General features: G+C 38.3%; 3 protein-coding genes across 3 annotated transcripts; all 3 read left to right on the top strand.

The window, feature by feature from the left end:
- Positions 1–452: 452 nt before the first annotated feature.
- LOC116107975 (chalcone--flavonone isomerase-like) lies at positions 453–1,940 on the top strand. The gene is made up of 4 exons (XM_031394262.1): positions 453–628; positions 739–897; positions 1,164–1,387; positions 1,592–1,940. Exons 1-4 carry the CDS (start codon positions 523–525, stop codon positions 1,838–1,840), a joined length of 738 nt encoding a protein of 245 aa, XP_031250122.1. The 5' UTR covers positions 453–522; the 3' UTR covers positions 1,841–1,940.
- Positions 1,941–8,308: 6,368 nt separating this feature from the next.
- LOC116107972 (chalcone--flavonone isomerase-like) lies at positions 8,309–9,758 on the top strand. Its single transcript, XM_031394258.1, has 4 exons — positions 8,309–8,451; positions 8,563–8,721; positions 8,978–9,201; positions 9,406–9,758. The coding sequence occupies exons 1-4, from the start codon at positions 8,346–8,348 to the stop codon at positions 9,652–9,654; spliced, it is 738 nt and encodes a 245-aa protein (XP_031250118.1). The 5' UTR covers positions 8,309–8,345; the 3' UTR covers positions 9,655–9,758.
- Positions 9,759–14,176: 4,418 nt separating this feature from the next.
- On the top strand, positions 14,177–15,067 carry LOC116107985. Its single transcript, XM_031394271.1, has one exon. The coding sequence runs from the start codon at positions 14,177–14,179 to the stop codon at positions 15,065–15,067; it is 891 nt and encodes a 296-aa protein (XP_031250131.1).
- Positions 15,068–18,294: the final 3,227 nt, after the last annotated feature.

Below are 18,294 nucleotides of genomic sequence, written 5' to 3'. Positions count from 1 at the left end.
GTCACATGAAGGCCGAAGCTATTACAAATCCTTTTTTAAAAAAAAAAAAAAAAAGGTGTATTTAGTCAAGGAGTAGTCTAATCAAACAGAAATTAATATGTAAAATCTGATTAATAGAAGCTTATTCCAGGATACTGCAGGCTTCAGCCACCGACGCCACAAAACTTTATTAAAAATTTATCAATTTCACCTATAATTCAGTTTTTTTCAATTTCAATCTCTACATAAATATAAGTTTTTAATCATCCTAGTGATGTCCCAGGTAAATATTGACTGTTTCACCTAATGTTCGCTTTGCGTTATGAAGGCGTCCGTTGAAGACCTCCAGTGTCGGGACCTTTCACCGTGCCCGAACTATTAACTCACAAGTCTTACTGGCGATTTTGTCCACGAATCGAATTCCATCAACTACTCCCTTCCCTCTCTTTTTCTATAAAATCAAACCACAGGACAAAACTCAACCTCAAACTCAATTCGAACATTTTATTCTTGTTTTTATCGTTTTAACATTGTCCGTTAAAAATGAATCCCTCACCCTCCGTCTCCGATGGCCAGGTCGAACACGTCACCTTCTCCTCCACTGTTAAACCTCCTGGCTCCTCTAAAACTCATTTCCTCGGTGGCTCAGGTTAGTGAAATACGCTCCATTTACGCGCCATCCGTGTTATGCTTTATCTTTTATTTTATTTTTAGTATTTGATATGATTATTGACCCTTAATTGGTGCTGCCTTGCGCAGGGGTGAGAGGTTTGGAAATTCAAGGCAAGTTCGTGAAGTTCACGGCGATCGGAGTGTACGTTGAGGATAGCGCCGTGTCGTCACTCGCCAGCAAGTGGAAGGGCAAGAGTGCTGATGAGTTATTTGAATCCGTTCCGTTCTTTAGAGATGTCGTTACAGGTAGCCGATTTTTTTGGCCCGCTTTTGATGCATTAATTTTGGTTGTTGAGTGAACGTGAGGCGGAGAGAATTTTCTTAAAGGATATCAATTGTAGATCACTCAAATTTATTGAGTTTATTAACTTTCTTAAATAGAGGAAAGGCTCTTAATATTATGGATTGTATTAAAATTAAAATACTGTTTATACATGACAAAAAATATATATTATACCATAATTATATATAAATTATGATAAATTAATTATATTTTTGGTATCATTTTGTAGGTCCCTTTGAGAAATTCATTAGAGTGACAATGATCTTGCCATTAACTGGTCAACAATACTCAGAGAAAGTTGCAGAAAATTGCGTCGCCATTTGGAAATCACTTGGACTTTACACTGACGCTGAATCCAAAGCCATTGAGCAATTTCTTGAGGCCTTCAAGGGCGAAAACTTTCCACCTGGCGCTTCAATTCTTTTCACACTATCACCCTTCGGATCATTGACAGTAAGTAAAAGTTTACATAAAAATAAAAATATAAATGGAAGTCTGAAAACAGAGAAGAGGCCTAACCCTTGCCTTCGTATTATTCTGCATGAAAATTGCAGTTGACTTTTGTATACAAATTACAAAGACGTATCTAAATGAAAAATATATAAAAAAAGTTTATTTAAGGGGTCAGAATTATATATGTATTTTATTGTTCTGCAGATTGGCTTTTCGAAGGACGAATCGATAGGGGAATCTGGGAAAGTAGTGATAGATAATAAACTACTTGCAGAGTCAGTTTTGGAGTCAATTATTGGGAAGAATGGCGTTTCTCCTGGGGCAAGGAAGAATTTGGCTGAAAGATTTTCAAAATTGTTGAATGGAGAAGAGAAATCAGAAGCCGATAATTGTGCTAAAGAATTCAAAGGAGTGGACACCAATATCATCCAAGTTGAAACCGGAAAAGTGTGAAGAGATCGGCGTAGATTGTCTGGTTCATAATAATGTTAATGTATGGTTTTCAACTCCTGTGATGGCTCTACCAGAGAATGAATTTTTATGTTTAGAGATTTGAGATCCCTCAACTTGAATTCTGATTACGTATACAAATTGTTCTTGTGATATGATAAAAAAACAAAAATGTTAGGCTTTGTTTGTATTTCCAATCGAATCAATAATTAAAATAAAATACACGTGGAGATAGGCCATTTCCTGATTAATGGGGTAAAGAAATACCTTCTTGGAAGTTACAATACATCCAGGGCAGTGTCAATGTAAAGGACTACTTATTCAACTTAAAAAATAAATATATATATTAATTGTTTATAAAATTAACAAAAAAAAAAAAAAAAAAAAATTCATGTTTAATCAGATATGAGTCAATTAAATAAAGTAAAAAAAATTGAGGGTAAACCCCCACCCCAGCACTACTAGGGATAGTCATTGATGTTTTTACTCAGTCAATAGTTTTAGGGCCTTAAAAGATTAGTTAAAATACGCGTAAACTGACTGAAACATCTTCGGTGATCAAAAAAAAAAAAAAATTGAGGGTAAAATAGTATTTCTGTTACAAAGTTGGGACATGTGTTTTACTTTCGGAAAGTATTGGATGAAAATGTTTTTTTCCCAAACCTTGTGGTTATGATGTGATTACATGGAGTATTGATAGTGGGGCATCAGCCATGGAAGGATCGATATAGTTTTATCTCCAATAATACCGAATCTTTCGATGGAGTCCACTTTTAAGTCTTTGAATAATTTCAATTAGGAAATTGATGACACACTTTCTTCCTTTAACTACCCATTAAGATGGCTTACTTTTTGTTTATGATTGACCCACTAAGACTATATATACATCGAAGATAAATTTTATTGCCCACTAATACTATATATACAAAAAAAATTAGTTAACCTAATTTTAATTAATATTTGAGTAAACAAATACAAATTAATGTTTACTTATTTTGAATTTTGTCACTACACAAGTCAAAGTTAAGAATCACATACAAAATCAAATTTGCATTCTATTCTAAAGCTTAAATTAAATTTCGCTCAAACAAAATCGGATAAATATTAAGTATAGAGTAAGAGTAAATGACTTTTCCCACCCAGGTTTGCCTTCACAACACTTTGCAACCTAATATGTTAAAAATACCATTTTCCCACCCAAAGTTTATATTCTGACCAATCGCTGGCCGATTTCGACTTCTTTGCGACCTCACACCATTACTATTCTTTTTTCCAATTATCACTCACTAAAACCTCTCAAACCTTGCTCCCGTTGATAGTACCAATTGCTAGCAATGAAGCGATTTGTGAAACACGCAGCTACCCCTCTCAAGTCAGATCTCGACCAATCCCGACAATCAAAATCTAACCTACTACCATCAAATATTAATCGGCATCCCCTCTTTAAAACCCCAATAACTTAGATCGAGTTTGCTCTCCGTTGGCTATGAATCAGAAAGTGTATTCTGGGTAGTAAATGGAATATAAACATTGGGTGGAAAAGCAAAATTTTGCAACTTTTTGGGCGTTTATGTTAAATATAACTGTGTAGGGTATGACATACGTGGAGGCTGGAATTAACACACAATCTGTGGGCCCGGTGTCATTTCACGAAATCTGAAGAGTCTAAACTTAAAGAACATATTATCTTTTATTCGTTCTGGTTCCACTCAATGTTTCACCTAATGTTCTAGTCCACTGTTTTGAAAGCCGTTCGTTGACTTCTCCACGTGATCAGGGACCCCCCTCCACGTTCCTCCAACTATCCAGCCTTTCTCCGCCATTTTCCATTTTACATGCGTCACATGAAGGCCGAAGCTATTACAAATCCTTTTTAAATTAAAAAAAAAAAAAAAAAGGTGTATTTAGTCAAGGAGGTAGTCTAATCAAACAGAAATAAATATGTAAAATCTGATTAATAGAAGCTCATTCCAGGATACTGCGGCTTCAGCCACCGACGCCACAAAACTTTATTAAAAATTTATCAATTTCATCCCTATAAATTCAGTTTTTTTCAATTTCATCTCTCGTAAGTCATAAATATAAGTTTTTAAATCATCCTAGTGATTGTCCCAGGTAAATTGGACTGTTTCACCTAATGTTCTGCTTTTAAAAGAAAAATTAATTTATTAGATTGAGAAATAAATTCGTGTAAAGTGGGCCTAATTTACTTTCATTACAAAACTTGTCTTCTTGTCGGGCTTGTTTGTTGGTTTGGATTATCAAGACTAAGTGATGTCATGTTGGTTCCCATAAATTTATCTGTTGTTAATCTAATTTATTTAAAAATAAAATAAATCCAGAATTGTACTATATATTTTTCCTAAATCATCAACTCTTAGTGCTCACCCTAAAGCTTTCTTTTTTCTTTTTTTTGTTTTTTTTATCGAAATGTTTGGATCAGTTTACACGTATCTCAACTAATTTATGTAACTCATTGAATACATTATAAGTTTAATATTTCAAAATAAGTCACAAATATGATAGATGATTTCAAAGTGATTCAAACCCTGAAAGTCAATAAAAGAAACAATTTTTTTTGACCATCACTAACCCCATGATGTTTACGTTAAAAATAATGTCTCATTCAAAAAAAATTCTCATAATCCTGATGTGACAGTTCGTAATTGATCAACTATAATTTATTAGTTGAAACTCAAATGAAATCTATTACGAATTAACCAATTACGAACTATCACGTCAAAATTATACAAGAAAGTATGTGGAAATGTAGCATACCGTTTTCCTTACGTTAAAGCTTTCATTACAACCACAAAATATGTCATAAAATATTAATATAAGGAGGTTGAATCGGTAGAGATTGGTCCTGCATGAAAGTAGACATATTCCTAGTACACGACATCTCTGTATCTAAACGACATCTGTAGCTCGTCTTCAATAAAACTCCACCGTCGATGGCTTACTCCTTCAATTACAATAATCTCAACCTGATGGTACAGGTTACCGGCCAATTAATGAAAGTATTTTAATGCTGGTTGACTAATTCGCTAGTCCCGCCATACTGGATTCTGGTTCGCCGCTGTTACCAGCTAAGTATAATTTAATCCTTTTCACATCATTTTTTTACGGTAAACGATTCCACGAAAAGTCCCTTCTAGCTTCGTTGAGTGGTGATTACTCCTCCTGCTTTGTTAATTAATTTAAATACTTACACGTAAGCAACAAAATTCTAGAAGGCCTACATATTTCAACAAAAAAAAATTATTAATTTTAAAATAATAATTTATATTATACTTGTTCTATAATATTTCATATGTTTTATCATAAGTGATGCATCATCGAATATAATTTGATGGGTAAATAAAGAGTCTTAGGACCACGTAACACGACTTAATTAAAAATTGACACTTCATTTAGAAAGTTCAACTTTTAATTAAGTTTTACCATTTTTATTATTTATATTTGATGAAAGCTTACAGCATTGACAATGATATTGCTAATAATTGAAGTTTTCTATTATTATTAATATCAAATTATATTAGTTTTATTGTGTTAGAATAATTACATTTTAAATATTAAGTGGTCTTTTTATAATCAGGGTAAATTCCTGCTTATTTCGAAATCTTAATGTACCATTTCATAATATTTAGTTCACCTAACACTTAAATAATTCACAAGTGTTATAAGACATGTGATTTGTAATTGAACATGTCTAAATAAACATTTGCTTCACTATTATTTTATAATTATGCATTAAACTAAATAACTCTGATTTTAGGAATGAATATTTAATATTCTAGTTGTTGATAAAATATTAAAAGTATTTGGTAAACCCTTTTTAAAACTGATTAATTTTCAAATTGATTATAAAATAATCATTTAAAAAAAAAGGTTAAAAATTAGGTTGTTCTCGATTTTGTGGATGAACATAACTAAAATACTCATGTAAAATAATTCAAATTAAAAGATGATTTCATACTNCTAATCAATGTGGGACAAACAACCTTTTCTTAGCCTATTACATATAAGTCCCTAAACCTTTCTTCATTATCATTTCTACCCCATGTGCTAAAAGCCATTTTTCAACATATAAGACATGTGATTTGTAATTGAACATGTCTAAAGAAAAATTTGCTTCACTGTTATTTTATAATTATGCATTAAACTAAATAACTCTGATTTTAGGAATGACTATTTAATATTCTAGTTGTTGATAAAATATTAAAAGTATTTGGTAAACCCTTTTTAAAACTGATTAATTGTCAAATTGATTATAAAATAATCATTTAAAAAAAAAGGTTAAAAAAAAGGTTATTCTCGATTTTGTGGATGAACAATAACTAAAAATACCCATGTAAAATAATTCAAATTAAAAGATGATTTCATACTAAAAAAATAAATATATTATATAATTGTTTATAAAATTAACCAAAAAAAAAAATTAATGTTTAATCAGAATATAAGTCAATTAAATGAAACTAAAAGAAAATTGAGGGTAAACCATCACCCCCGAGGCACTATTAGGAGTAATCATTGGGGGTTTTTACTTGGTCAATAGTTTTAGGGCATTGAGAGATTAGTTGAAATATGCGTAAACTGATTGGAACATCTCCGGTGATCAAGAAAAAAAAAAAAATGAGGGTAAAATAATATTTCTGTTACAAAGTTGGGACATGTGTTTTACTTTCGGAAAGTATTGGATGAAAATGTTTTTGTCCCAAACCTTGTGGGTTATGATGTGATTACATGGAGTAGTTGATAGTGGGGCATCAGCCATGGAAGGATCGAATAGTAGTTTTATCTCCAATAATGCCGAATCTTTCGATGGAGTCCACTTTTTAACTCTTGAATAATTTCAATGAGGAAATTGATGACACACTTTCTTCCTTTAACTACCCATTAAGATGGCTTACTTTATTGTTTATGATTGACCCACTAAAACTGTTATATACATCGAAGATAAATTTTATTGTTTAAAATTGCCCACTAATACTATTATATACATAAAAAAATTAGTTTAACCTAATTTTAATTAATATTTGAGTAAACAAATACAAATTAATGTTTACTTATTTTGAATTTTGTCACTACACAAGTCAAAGTTAAGAATCACATACAAAATCAAATTTTGCATTCTATTCTAAAGCTTAAATTAAAATTTCGCTCAAACAAAATCGGATAAATATTAAATATAGAGTAAGAGTAAACAACTTTTTCCCACCCAAGGTTTGCCTTAACAACCCTTTTCCACCTAATAAGTTACAAAATACTATTTTCCCACCTAAAGTTTATATTCTGACCAATCGCCAGCCGATTTTGACTTCTTTGCGATCTCACACTATCATTATTTTTTTCCCCGATTATTACTCACTAAAACCCCTCAAACCTTACTCTCGTTGACTCTACCAATTGTCAGCAATGAAGCGATTTGTGAAACACACAACTACCCCTCTCAAGTCAGATCTCGACCAATCCCGACCATCAAAATCCAATCTACCACCATCAAAAGATTAATCGGCATCTCTTCTTCAAAACCTCAATAACTTAGATCGAGTTTACTCTCCGTTGGCCATCGAATCAAAAAGTGTATTCTGGGTAGTAAATGAAATATAAACATAGGGTGAAAAAGGGAAATTTTGCAACTTTTTGGGTGAGAAAATGTCATTAAGGCAAACTTTGGGTGAGAAAAAGTCGTTTACTGTTAAATATAACTGTGTAGGGTATGACATACGTGGAGGCTGGAATTAACACACAATCTGTGGGCCCGGATGTCATTTCACGAAATCTGAAGAGTCTAAACTTAAAAGAACATATTATCTTTTATTCGTTCTGGTTCCACTCAATGTTTCACCTAATGTTCTAGTCCACTGTTTTGAAAGCCGTTCGTTGACTTCTCCACGTGATCAGGGACCCCCTCCACGTTCCTCCAACTATCCAGCCTTTCTCCGCCATTTGTCCATTTTATAATGCGTCACATGAAGGCCGAAGCTATTACAAATCCTTTTTAAATTAAAAAAAAAAAAAAAAAAAGGTGTATTTAGTCAAGGAGGTAGTCTAATCAAACAGAAATTAAATATGTAAAATCTGATTTAATAGAAGCTTCATTCCAGGATACTGCAGGCTTCAGCCACCGACGCCACAAAACTTTATTAAAAAATTTATCAATTTCATCCCTATAAATTCAGTTTTTTTCAATTTCATCTCTCGTAAGTCATAAATATAAGTTTTTAAATCATCCTAGTGATTGTCCCAGGTAAATATTGACTGTTTCACCTAATGTTCTGCTTTGGCGTTATGAAGGCGTCCGGTTGAAAGACCTCCACGTGATCATGGAAAATTTCACGTGCACCGAACTATTAACTCGCGATTTTGTTCACGAATTGGAGTCCATCAACTACTCCCTTCCCTCTATTTTTCTATAAAATCAAACCACAGGGCAAAACTCAACCCCAAACTCAATTCGAACATTTTATTCTTGTTTTTATCGTTTTAACATTGTCCGTTAAAAATGAATCCCTCACCCTCCGTCTCCGATGGCCAGGTCGAGCACTTCACCTTCTCCTCCACTGTTAAACCTCCTGGCTCCTCTAAAACTCATTTCCTCGGTGGCTCAGGTTAGTGAAATACGCTCCATTTACGCGCCATCCGTGTTATGCTTTATCTTTTTATTTTATTTTTGGTATTTGATATGACTATTGACTCTTAATTGGTGCTGCCTTGCGCAGGGGTGAGAGGTTTGGAAATTCAAGGCAAGTTCGTGAAGTTCACGGCGATCGGAGTGTACGTTGAGAATAGCGCCGTGTCGTCACTCGCCGGCAAGTGGAAGGGCAAGAGTGCCGATGAGTTATTTGAATCCGTTCCGTTCTTCAGAGATGTCGTTACAGGTAGCCGATTTTTTTGGCCCGCTTTTGATGCATTAATTTTTGTTGTTGAGTGAACGTGGGGCGGAGAGAATTTTCTTAAAGGATATCAATTGTAGATCACTCAAATTTATTAGAGTTTATTAACTTTCTTAAACGTAAGAAAGACTCTTAATATTATGGATTGTATTATAATTAAAATATCGCTTATACATGACAAAAGAATATATTATACCATAGTTATATATAAGTTAATTATATTTTTGGTATCATTTTTCAGGTCCCTTTGAGAAATTCATTAGAGTGACAATGATCTTGCCATTAACTGGTCAACAATACTCAGGGAAAGTTGCAGAAAATTGCGTCGCCATTTGGAAATCACTTGGACTTTACACCGACGCTGAATCCAAAGCCATTGAGCAATTTCTTGAGGCCTTCAAGGACGAAAACTTTCCACCCGGCGCTTCAATTCTTTTCACACTATCACCCTTCGGATCATTGACAGTAAGTAAAAGTTTACATGAAAATAAAAATATAAATGGAAGTCTGAAAACAGAGAAGAGGCCTAACCCTTGCCTTCGTATTATTCTGCATGAAAATTGCAGTTGACTTTTGTATACAAATTACAAAGACGTATCTAAATGAAAAATATATAAAAAAAGTTTATTTAAGGGGTCAGAATTATATATGTATTTTATTGTTCTGCAGATTGGCTTTTCGAAGGACGAATCGATAGGGGAATCTGGGAAAGTAGTGATAGATAATAAACTACTTGCAGAGTCAGTTTTGGAGTCAATTATTGGGAAGAATGGAGTTTCTCCTGCGGCAAGGAAGAACTTGGCTGAAAGATTTTCAAAATTGTTGAATGGAAAAGAGAAATCAGAAGCCGATAATTGTGCTAAAGAATTCAAAGGAGTGGACACGAATATCATCCAAATTGAAACCGGAAAAGTGTGAAGAGACCGGCGTAGATGTCTGGTTCATAATAATGTTAATGTATGGTTTTCAACTCTTGTGATGGCTTTACCTGAGAATGAATTTTTATGTTTAGAGATTTGAGATCCCTTAACTTGAATTTTGATTACGTATACAAATTGTTCTCGTGATATGATAAAAAAACAAAAAGGTTAGGCCTTGTTTGTATTTCCAATCGAATCAATAATTAAAATAAAATACACGTGGAGATAGGCCATTACCTGATTAATGGGGTAAAGAAATACCTTCTTAAAAGTTACAATACATCCAGGGCAGTGTCAATGTAAAGGACTACTTATTCAACTTAAAAAATAATTGTACCGACCCAGACGACCTGCCTACATCAATTAAAATTGACCCAACACTATTATATATACAAATTATTTAATATAAATAGTAAATGACATGTTATAACCTAAGCTTTAGCGAAATAACAAGTTGATACCCATGGGTTTATTTATTCTAGATTTCTACACTTAAAGTCCTCACACAGTTACTACCAGAAGCTAATCACCACCAAATTAACAGTGTCATTTTAAGGATAGGAATCTAGACTAAATGAAACCAGGGATATCAACTTGCCATTTTGCTAAACCTCGAGTAAAAACATGTCATTTACTCTAATATAAATGATTTACCTATTAACTACAACCAAATTCAATTGTTTAATTTATCTTTTAAGTTTTAAATTATCTAAATGTATAATTAATGACATCATAATTTGTATGAATTATTTGTATAAATTATTTTTAAAACAACCTGTCGTGATGGTAGTGATTGATAATTTGAATGATAAAAAATGTTTATTAATAAATCATAAAGAAACAATATAACATGTGTCCAACTAATAATTCTAGAAGGTATAGTAATGCATTGGATGATTTAAAAACGAAAACAAATAATAATAAAAAATTAATACAACCAGTGGATGAACGACCTAAAATTGAATATTTCTTCTTCTTTTGACTTATATACATACGATTTATTATAAAATAAAGAATTATAGTCATTTTTTTAAAATAAGTAATCTGCCACCTAAACCAAAAACCTGAAGGCAAGTCACCCACCTCCACCCAAATAAATACTTATTCGCCGAATATTAAATAATATTTCTTTAAATAAATTTTATCACAAATCATATCATTGCCCATAGAATATCGTTTTCATCTACGTGCTATTAATTCATTAGTTTTTAGAGTTTGAAATTCATGGAAACTTGTTTGGATGGAAGGAAAATAGAGAAACAAGAAAGAGAATTTAAGATATTTGCAAAAGAAGAAAATTAGATATCGAGAAAAATGAGTTACCTGCATTCTAATTAAATAGGTTTTAAAACTATTTTCCCCAATTTTTTAAGGGTATATTTGGTTGGGAATAATCTCCTCATTGAGATAATATCATTTTGTATTATTTGATTACCATGTTTAGTTGTTAAGTAATATAAGATTTCGGTGATTTTCTAAAACCAATAGTAATTACTCTTTGTAATATAAAAGGTAATCTGATTACCTCCATTTTCTTAGGTATTTTAAGATTACTTGGTAATTTTATTTTGTTACAATTTTACCCTTGACTATTAAATTTTTTGGACAATAATGCCCTCAATTTGAAAACAATTTACAAATATATTCATGGACTATTTTATCCTCATACACAAAAATTTTAGGGCATAAATACCCCTGGACTTTAAAAAAATTACTCAAGGGTCGTGGCCAGATTTGGCCACCACCGACCGGGGCAAAAAATGGTTGGTCATGCACCGATATGGCCATTTTCGGCTAAATATCTTATCGGAAACGGCCATATCATCGTAGATCTGACTGGAAATGGCTAGATCTATTATGACTTTTTAGGCCAGATCTATGCTTCTAGCTGTTAACCACGACAAGATCTCTAGCCGTCTTTAAAGTCTAGACAGCCAGATAGATCTGGCCGTCGTTGATAGCAAAAAACGGCCAGAACTAACAGCCAAGGTTCTGGACTTAACTACGACCAGAACTTTGGCTGTAGATCTAGCCAGAAATGGCCAAATCGGAGCACGACTAGCCAAATATGGTCAATCGTGTGCCGTTACGGCCACTGCTGGTGGTCGCCAGTAGAGGTGGTTGGCTTCCAGTAGTGGCTTGGTGTGGGGGAGGGTGTTTTTGCTAAGTTTCAAACTTTTTTGGTTGATGTGTTGTTTTAGCTAAATCTGAAATGTAGCGGGTTAAAAAGAATGATTAAAAAAAAAATAAAAAAAATATTATATTAATATTTAAAAAGAAGGGCAATTTAGTAAATTAGATAACATAGTTACCAATTTATTCCTCCCAACCAAATATATTAATATAACATACCTATCGATTTATTCTAACCAACTGTTAGGGCCAAAAATCGTCCTTGACCCAAATAGGAAAACAGAACCACTAGTAAAGAAAAGACCAAGCCTAGTCCTAAAGAGGCCCAAACCAGATCAGTCCCATTTGATACGAGACACGGCCGACCCAAGCCCTCTGGGCACGAGCCTGCCAGTTCCAGTTCACTTCATGGGCCTATGAGCAAGTTCCGAGCCCACAGCCCACTGGTCACATTCCAGTTCCTGATCAGTTTCCTACTCGAAGTCATTTTCCTGTTCAGAACACTTCCCTATTCGAAGTTACTTTCCTGATCAGAATCATCTTCCTATCTGGACACTGATAAGACAACATACCACGACCCTAATTCTTCTAGGGTTTGCATCAGAGTCACATTAGGACTCATACTCCCACCAGGATTGGGAGACCAGACAATCACTATATAAACAGAGACCAGCCCTCTCACAAAGAACACTACATTACACCTTTACATCCAAAGCTCCTACTTGAGAGCTTTACATCACTGCCATAGTCACAGTCTCTGACTAGACTTCCGGTAACCTCTTTACTCCCTAACTCTCACTATACTAGCCTCTTTCAGCCTTGCTGACTTGAGAGTCAGAGTGCCTATGGCAAACACCACCCCGATGTTTCTTGTTTGCTTCACGCGTTTGTTTTTCTATGTGTGCAGGTACAGCGGATCGCTAGTAGCCTCAACCTCACGGGATCAGACCCCCTTTCCTTACAGGTAGATTTTTACGTCTACAGTTTGGCGCCCACCGTGGGGCCTCTAACAATCATTCGGCTCGACGAACCCTACTGCGTAGAGAAACTTTCCATGGCTGACAACTCCGATAACCCTAATCCCGGCCTCGAGGCTCTAACCGCTCTCATGCAACAGAACTTGGACAAGGTGGCTGCATTGGAAGCTGAGAACAATGCGATCCGGACGGAAAACGCATCCATCAAGTCAGAAAACCTATCCCTCAAGGAGAAGGTGAGTCAATTCTATGACCTAGAGTTTCTGCCCGGCCAAGCACCCCCCAATTGGTTCCATACCCCTGTTCTATTCATGTAACCTCTCCTTATGTCGAAGCCCCGACCCTCGGCCTCTGGCAAAAGGTCGCGTCCCTTAAACCCGTCTGTGGTCGACGATTCTATCCTAATTCATGGAGATAAAGATATGCATGTAGAACATCATTCAACCGATTCATCCCAGCATCAAGACCAAGACGATCCAGTGGCAGAAAGCCCTCATCCACAAGACTAGCTCAATCTAGCCATCCCAACACATACTCCATTCGGCTCCGCTCATCCTCGCGGGATGAACGGCCAAACTAAACCAGCAGCACCCGAGCCCATCCATCCTGACCAACCGAATGACTATCAGAGGACTCCCCTAACCATCCATGTAGAGCGAAACACCAGAACAGTTACCATTGGAGTCATCCAACCGGAAGGAATGACCGAAGATCTATGCTATCAGGGAACGCACGAAGGGACTCGTCAGACTACCCTAAGAGGGGTGACCCAACGGAATGTACCAAAGTTAAATGCAAAGGCCGACCCGGTCATGCGGGATGACCTAGTGGAACAGGTACTAGCCAAGAGATTGGCCGATGGGGAAGCAGTGATGTGACGCATTCCAGGAATGCCGGTCCTAACCAAGAAGAGTAGGCCCCATTATTACGCGGATTCACCCTTCGTGATCGAGATCGCCCTAACCGACATGCCTCAGAAGTTCACTATTCCCAAACATGAAAATGTACGACGGCACAACGGATCTGGACGATCACATAGCCTCGTACAAGCAGCGGATGTTCACCGTCTCAATATCCCGACCGCTGCAAAAGTTTTGGTTCGAGCTTATCCAGCCTAGCATTACAATGGTACATGAACCTTCCAAACGGATCAATCGATTCGTTCGCTCAACTCACCGACACGTTTATGGAATAGTTCGTCAGCAGCAAAAAACTCGAGAAGCTGTCAGCCGACTTGTACAGAGTATACCAGAGAAGGGGCGAGCCATTGAGAGAGTATGTCAGCAGGTTTAACAAAGAAAAGATTTCCATCCCAGCATGCAACCCTGAGATAGCCGTAGATGCCTTCAGGAAGGTCTCCTCCCGAACGGAGAGCTATACAAAAAACTTATAAAGCTGGGATGCACAACAATGGAAAACGCCCTAGCCCGAGCAGTGATGCAAATAAGATGGGAGGAGGATGAGATAAACCGAACGATTCACTCCAGATATGATTCAAGGCGAGATGACAGGAAACCAGAGCACAGGCCAGCGGAGCACCGCTACCAACCCCCAACACGCAATTCGAGTAGAGTCAGAAAACTGTATGATCGTCAACCAACAAGAATCGAGAGCAGACAGTTCGGATCGAACTGGTACAAAATACCAGAGTACAGCCTCAATATCGAGCCAACCCAGGTGGTCGCGATTATGAAAGGAATGGGATCCACCGTTAAGTGGCCAGGCAAGCTCAATCCCAAGGCAAGGAGAGACAAGACCAAATGGTGTGAGTTCCACGGCGATCATGGGCACAACACCGCAGACTGCATCGCTTTACGACTAGAGGTTGCTGCACTTCTAAAGAGGGGACACCTCCGGGATCTGCTAATTGATCAGGGGAAGAACACCATTAGCCATAAGAGTTCAAAAGAACCATCACCACCTCCGCGAGAACCTAAACCGAAAGGTTTCTGGTCGCTCATCTCCGGAGGATCAGAGATCAGTGGGGTAAGTTACTCATCAGCCAAGCGATATGCCAGAGCCAATCGCCACCATGAAGTCCAGTCCATCCATCCGGCCTCACGGTCACACACTCATCAGGTAATTCAATTCGAAGATGATAAGCCAGTTACCCTGGTCGCTCCTCATCATGATGCCCTAGTCTTCTCCCTACAGGTCGCCAACATCGTAGTGAAAAGAGTATTTGTAGATGGAGGCTCTATGGCAAACATCTTATTCCTTGAAACAGTGAAGGCTATGGGACTGGAAAAGGCAAACATCAATAGGCGGCCGACGCTGCTAGTTGGCTTCAGCTCTAAGTAGAAGTACACTATCGAGGAGATCATCCTCCCTATCTACGCTGGAGGAGTGAACAAATAGACCATTTTTCTGGTAATCTACTGCCCCTCGCCATACAACATCATCTTAGGCCGACCTTAGATCCACAACATGCAGGCCGTCCCATCTACCTTCCACTAGACGATCAGATTTCCAACCAAATGGGGGGTACGAGAGATCAAGGGTGACCCCAAAACTTCCAGGGATTGCTATAAGAATGCCTTCAAAGGCAAGGATAATTCTTCGTAGTAATTACAGATTCATCCAACCCTACCGACCGAGCCGGACCAACCATGTATGGAAGAGTTGGATGAAGTATAGAAACATCTGGATGATCCCGACAGAAAGACACATATAGGATCCCGATAGAAAGACACATATAGGGTCCCGTCTCAAGCCCGAGACCAGAGAAAAGCTGATAGAATTCCTCAAACAGAACCAATATTGTTTCGCCTGGTCGCACGCTGACATGACCAGAATCAGTCTGGAAGCAATGGTCCACCAGCTCAAGGTAGACCCAGATCACCCACCAGTGAAACAGAAGAGAAGGAAATTTGCACCAGAGCATAACCAAATTATCAACGAAGAGGTCAAAAAGCTCTTGAGCAATGGTATGACCAAAGAAGTATACTACCCTGAATAGCTAGCGAATGTCGTGGTTGTAAAGAAAAAGAACGGGAAATTGAGAGTGTATATCGACTTTACGAACTTGAACAAAGCCTGTCCCAAAGATTCCTTCCCGCTCCCGCAGGTCATGAGCTCCTTAGTTTCATGGACGCTTTCTCAGGGTACAACCAGATCTTGATGCACCTGGACGACCAAGAGAAGACAGCCTTCATCACGGAAAAGGGAACCTATTGCTATAAGGAACGCCGGAGCCACCTACCAGCGGCTAGTCAACAAAATGTTTGCCGAATACCTAAGAGACACCATTGAGGTATACATCGACAACATGCTCATCAAGTCACTGATGGCCGAACAGTACCTCGACCACCTCAACCAGGCATTTGCCGTCCTCAGGAAGTACAACATGAAGCTAAATCCAGCCAAGTGCTCATTCAAGGTCTCGTCAGGAAAGTTCTTGGGCTACATGGTGACTCAGAGAGGGATAAAAGCCAACCCCGACCAAATCAGAGCAATCCTTGATATACCGTCTCCAACTTGCGTGAAATACGTCCAGTGCCTCGTAGGACGCATGGCCGCCTTAAGCCGCTTCATCTCTAGGTCGCCAGACAAGTGCCATCTCTTATTCCATGCCCTCAAGAAGTCCAAGAAGTTCGAGTGGACCGCCCCCTGCGAAGAATCCTTGTAACAGCTGAAAAGATACCTTACCTCCCCTCCGCTCCTATCCAAACCTGTGGACGGGGAGAAGCTCTACTCTTACCTAGCGGTCTCAGAGACAGCTATCTCAGCAATACTAGTTCGAGAAGAAGAAATGAAGCAGTTGCCGATCTACTATATGAGTAAGTCGCTCCTTGACGTAGAAACGCGATACAGTCAGCTGGAAAAATTAGCCCTCACCCTCGTCCATGCATTTAGGAAGCTCAAGCCATACTTTCAGTGCCACTCAATAGTTGTACTTACCTCCTTCCCACTCAAAATGATACTGCACAAATCAAACCTATCAAGCCGACTCTTGCAGTGGACAGTAGAGCTCAGTGCCAGCTTCGCACCGTCGTCAAATCCGAGGCCTTGGTCGACTTCATTGCTGACTTCACCCCGAATACCACCACCCAAGCAGAAAGTGAGTTATTATGCATGAACGGCGGATCACCATCCAAGTGGACCCTCTTAGTGGATGACTCGAGTAACGTGAATGGAAGCGGACTGGGAGTGGTACTGGTCGCTCTAGAAGAAGACATCATTCAACGGGCAATACGGTGTGGGTTCAAGTGCATGAACAACGAAGCCGAATATGAGGCTCTTATAGCTGGACTTTCCTTAGCCAAAGAAGTTGAAGCAAAAAGACTAGAAGTGAAGTCTGACTCCTAGCTCGTGGTCAATCAACTACAAGGCACATATCAAGTACGCGACTCGAAGATGACATCCTACTTGAGCATGGTCAAGGAGCTGCAGGCACAATTCGATGAGTTTTCCATTGTCCAAGTCCCTAGAGCGGAGAACTCCCACGCTGATGCTCTTGCCAATCTTGGCTCAGCCCTCAAATGCTCTCCCTCCTCGTCCATCTCTCTACTATTCATGTAGTGGCCAACCAACTGGGACGGACAACCAAACAAGCCGCTTGAGGAAGCCATGGGAGTTGAACTAGCCGAATGCTGGATGACTCCGATAGTGAAATACTTGGAGCGTGATGAACTCCCCACTGACAAGAACGAGGCACGACGGCTAAAAGTAAGAGCAGTCAGATTCACCATACATGAGGGCCAACTCCTTAGAAAATTGTTCTCGGGCCCCTACCTTAAGTGCACAAGCCTAGGAGAGGCCCAACGTGTCCTTGTTGAGTTGCATGAAGGCGAATGTGGAAACCATGCTGGGGGACGCAGCCTTGCACACCGAGTGATCACTGCTGGATATTACTGGCCAACTATGCGCGCTGATTCAGCTGCTTATGTGAAGAAGTGCGACAGTTGTCAGAGGTTCGGTCATGTCTCACACCTCCCACCAGAGTGACTACATTCCATCCTCACACCCTGGCCCTTTATGAAGTGGAGAATGGACATCGTGGGAAAACTACCTATTGCACTTGGACAGCGAGTCTTCATGTTAGCTATGACAGACTACTTTACGAAGTGGATCGAAGCCGAAGCCTTCGCACAAGTCAGAGACCGAGAGGTAAAAGCCTTCATCTGGAAGAATGTCATCTGTAGGTTCAGGATACCAAAGGAGATCGTCACCGATAATGGATCTGAGTTCATCAGCTCAGGCTTCAGGGATTTCTATGATATGTGGAAGATAAAGTTGAGCTTCTCAACCCCCCGCAACCCCCGCAAACCCCAGTCTAACGGCCAGGCCGAGTCGTCAAACAAGACCATCATTCAAACACTAAAGAAGCGGTTATAGAAAGCCAAGGGTGCATAGGCAGATGAGCTACCCTGAGTCCTCTGGTCATATCGAACCACGACTTGCTCGTCAACGAGCGAGACCCCATTCTCTCTCGCTTACGGTTCTGAAGCAGTCATCCTAGCCGAAGTATTAGTCCAGTCCACCAGGCTCCAATGGGCGAACGAGGAGTTAAACGAGCAGAACCTTTG

The sequence above is a fragment of the Pistacia vera genome, unplaced genomic scaffold (assembly GCF_008641045.1).
Source record: "Pistacia vera cultivar Batoury unplaced genomic scaffold, PisVer_v2 Contig550, whole genome shotgun sequence".
In the NCBI taxonomy this organism is placed as follows: Eukaryota; Viridiplantae; Streptophyta; class Magnoliopsida; order Sapindales; family Anacardiaceae; genus Pistacia; species Pistacia vera.
The sequence above is the reverse complement of the archived record's forward strand: the minus strand, read 5'-3'. Positions and strand labels throughout refer to the sequence as shown.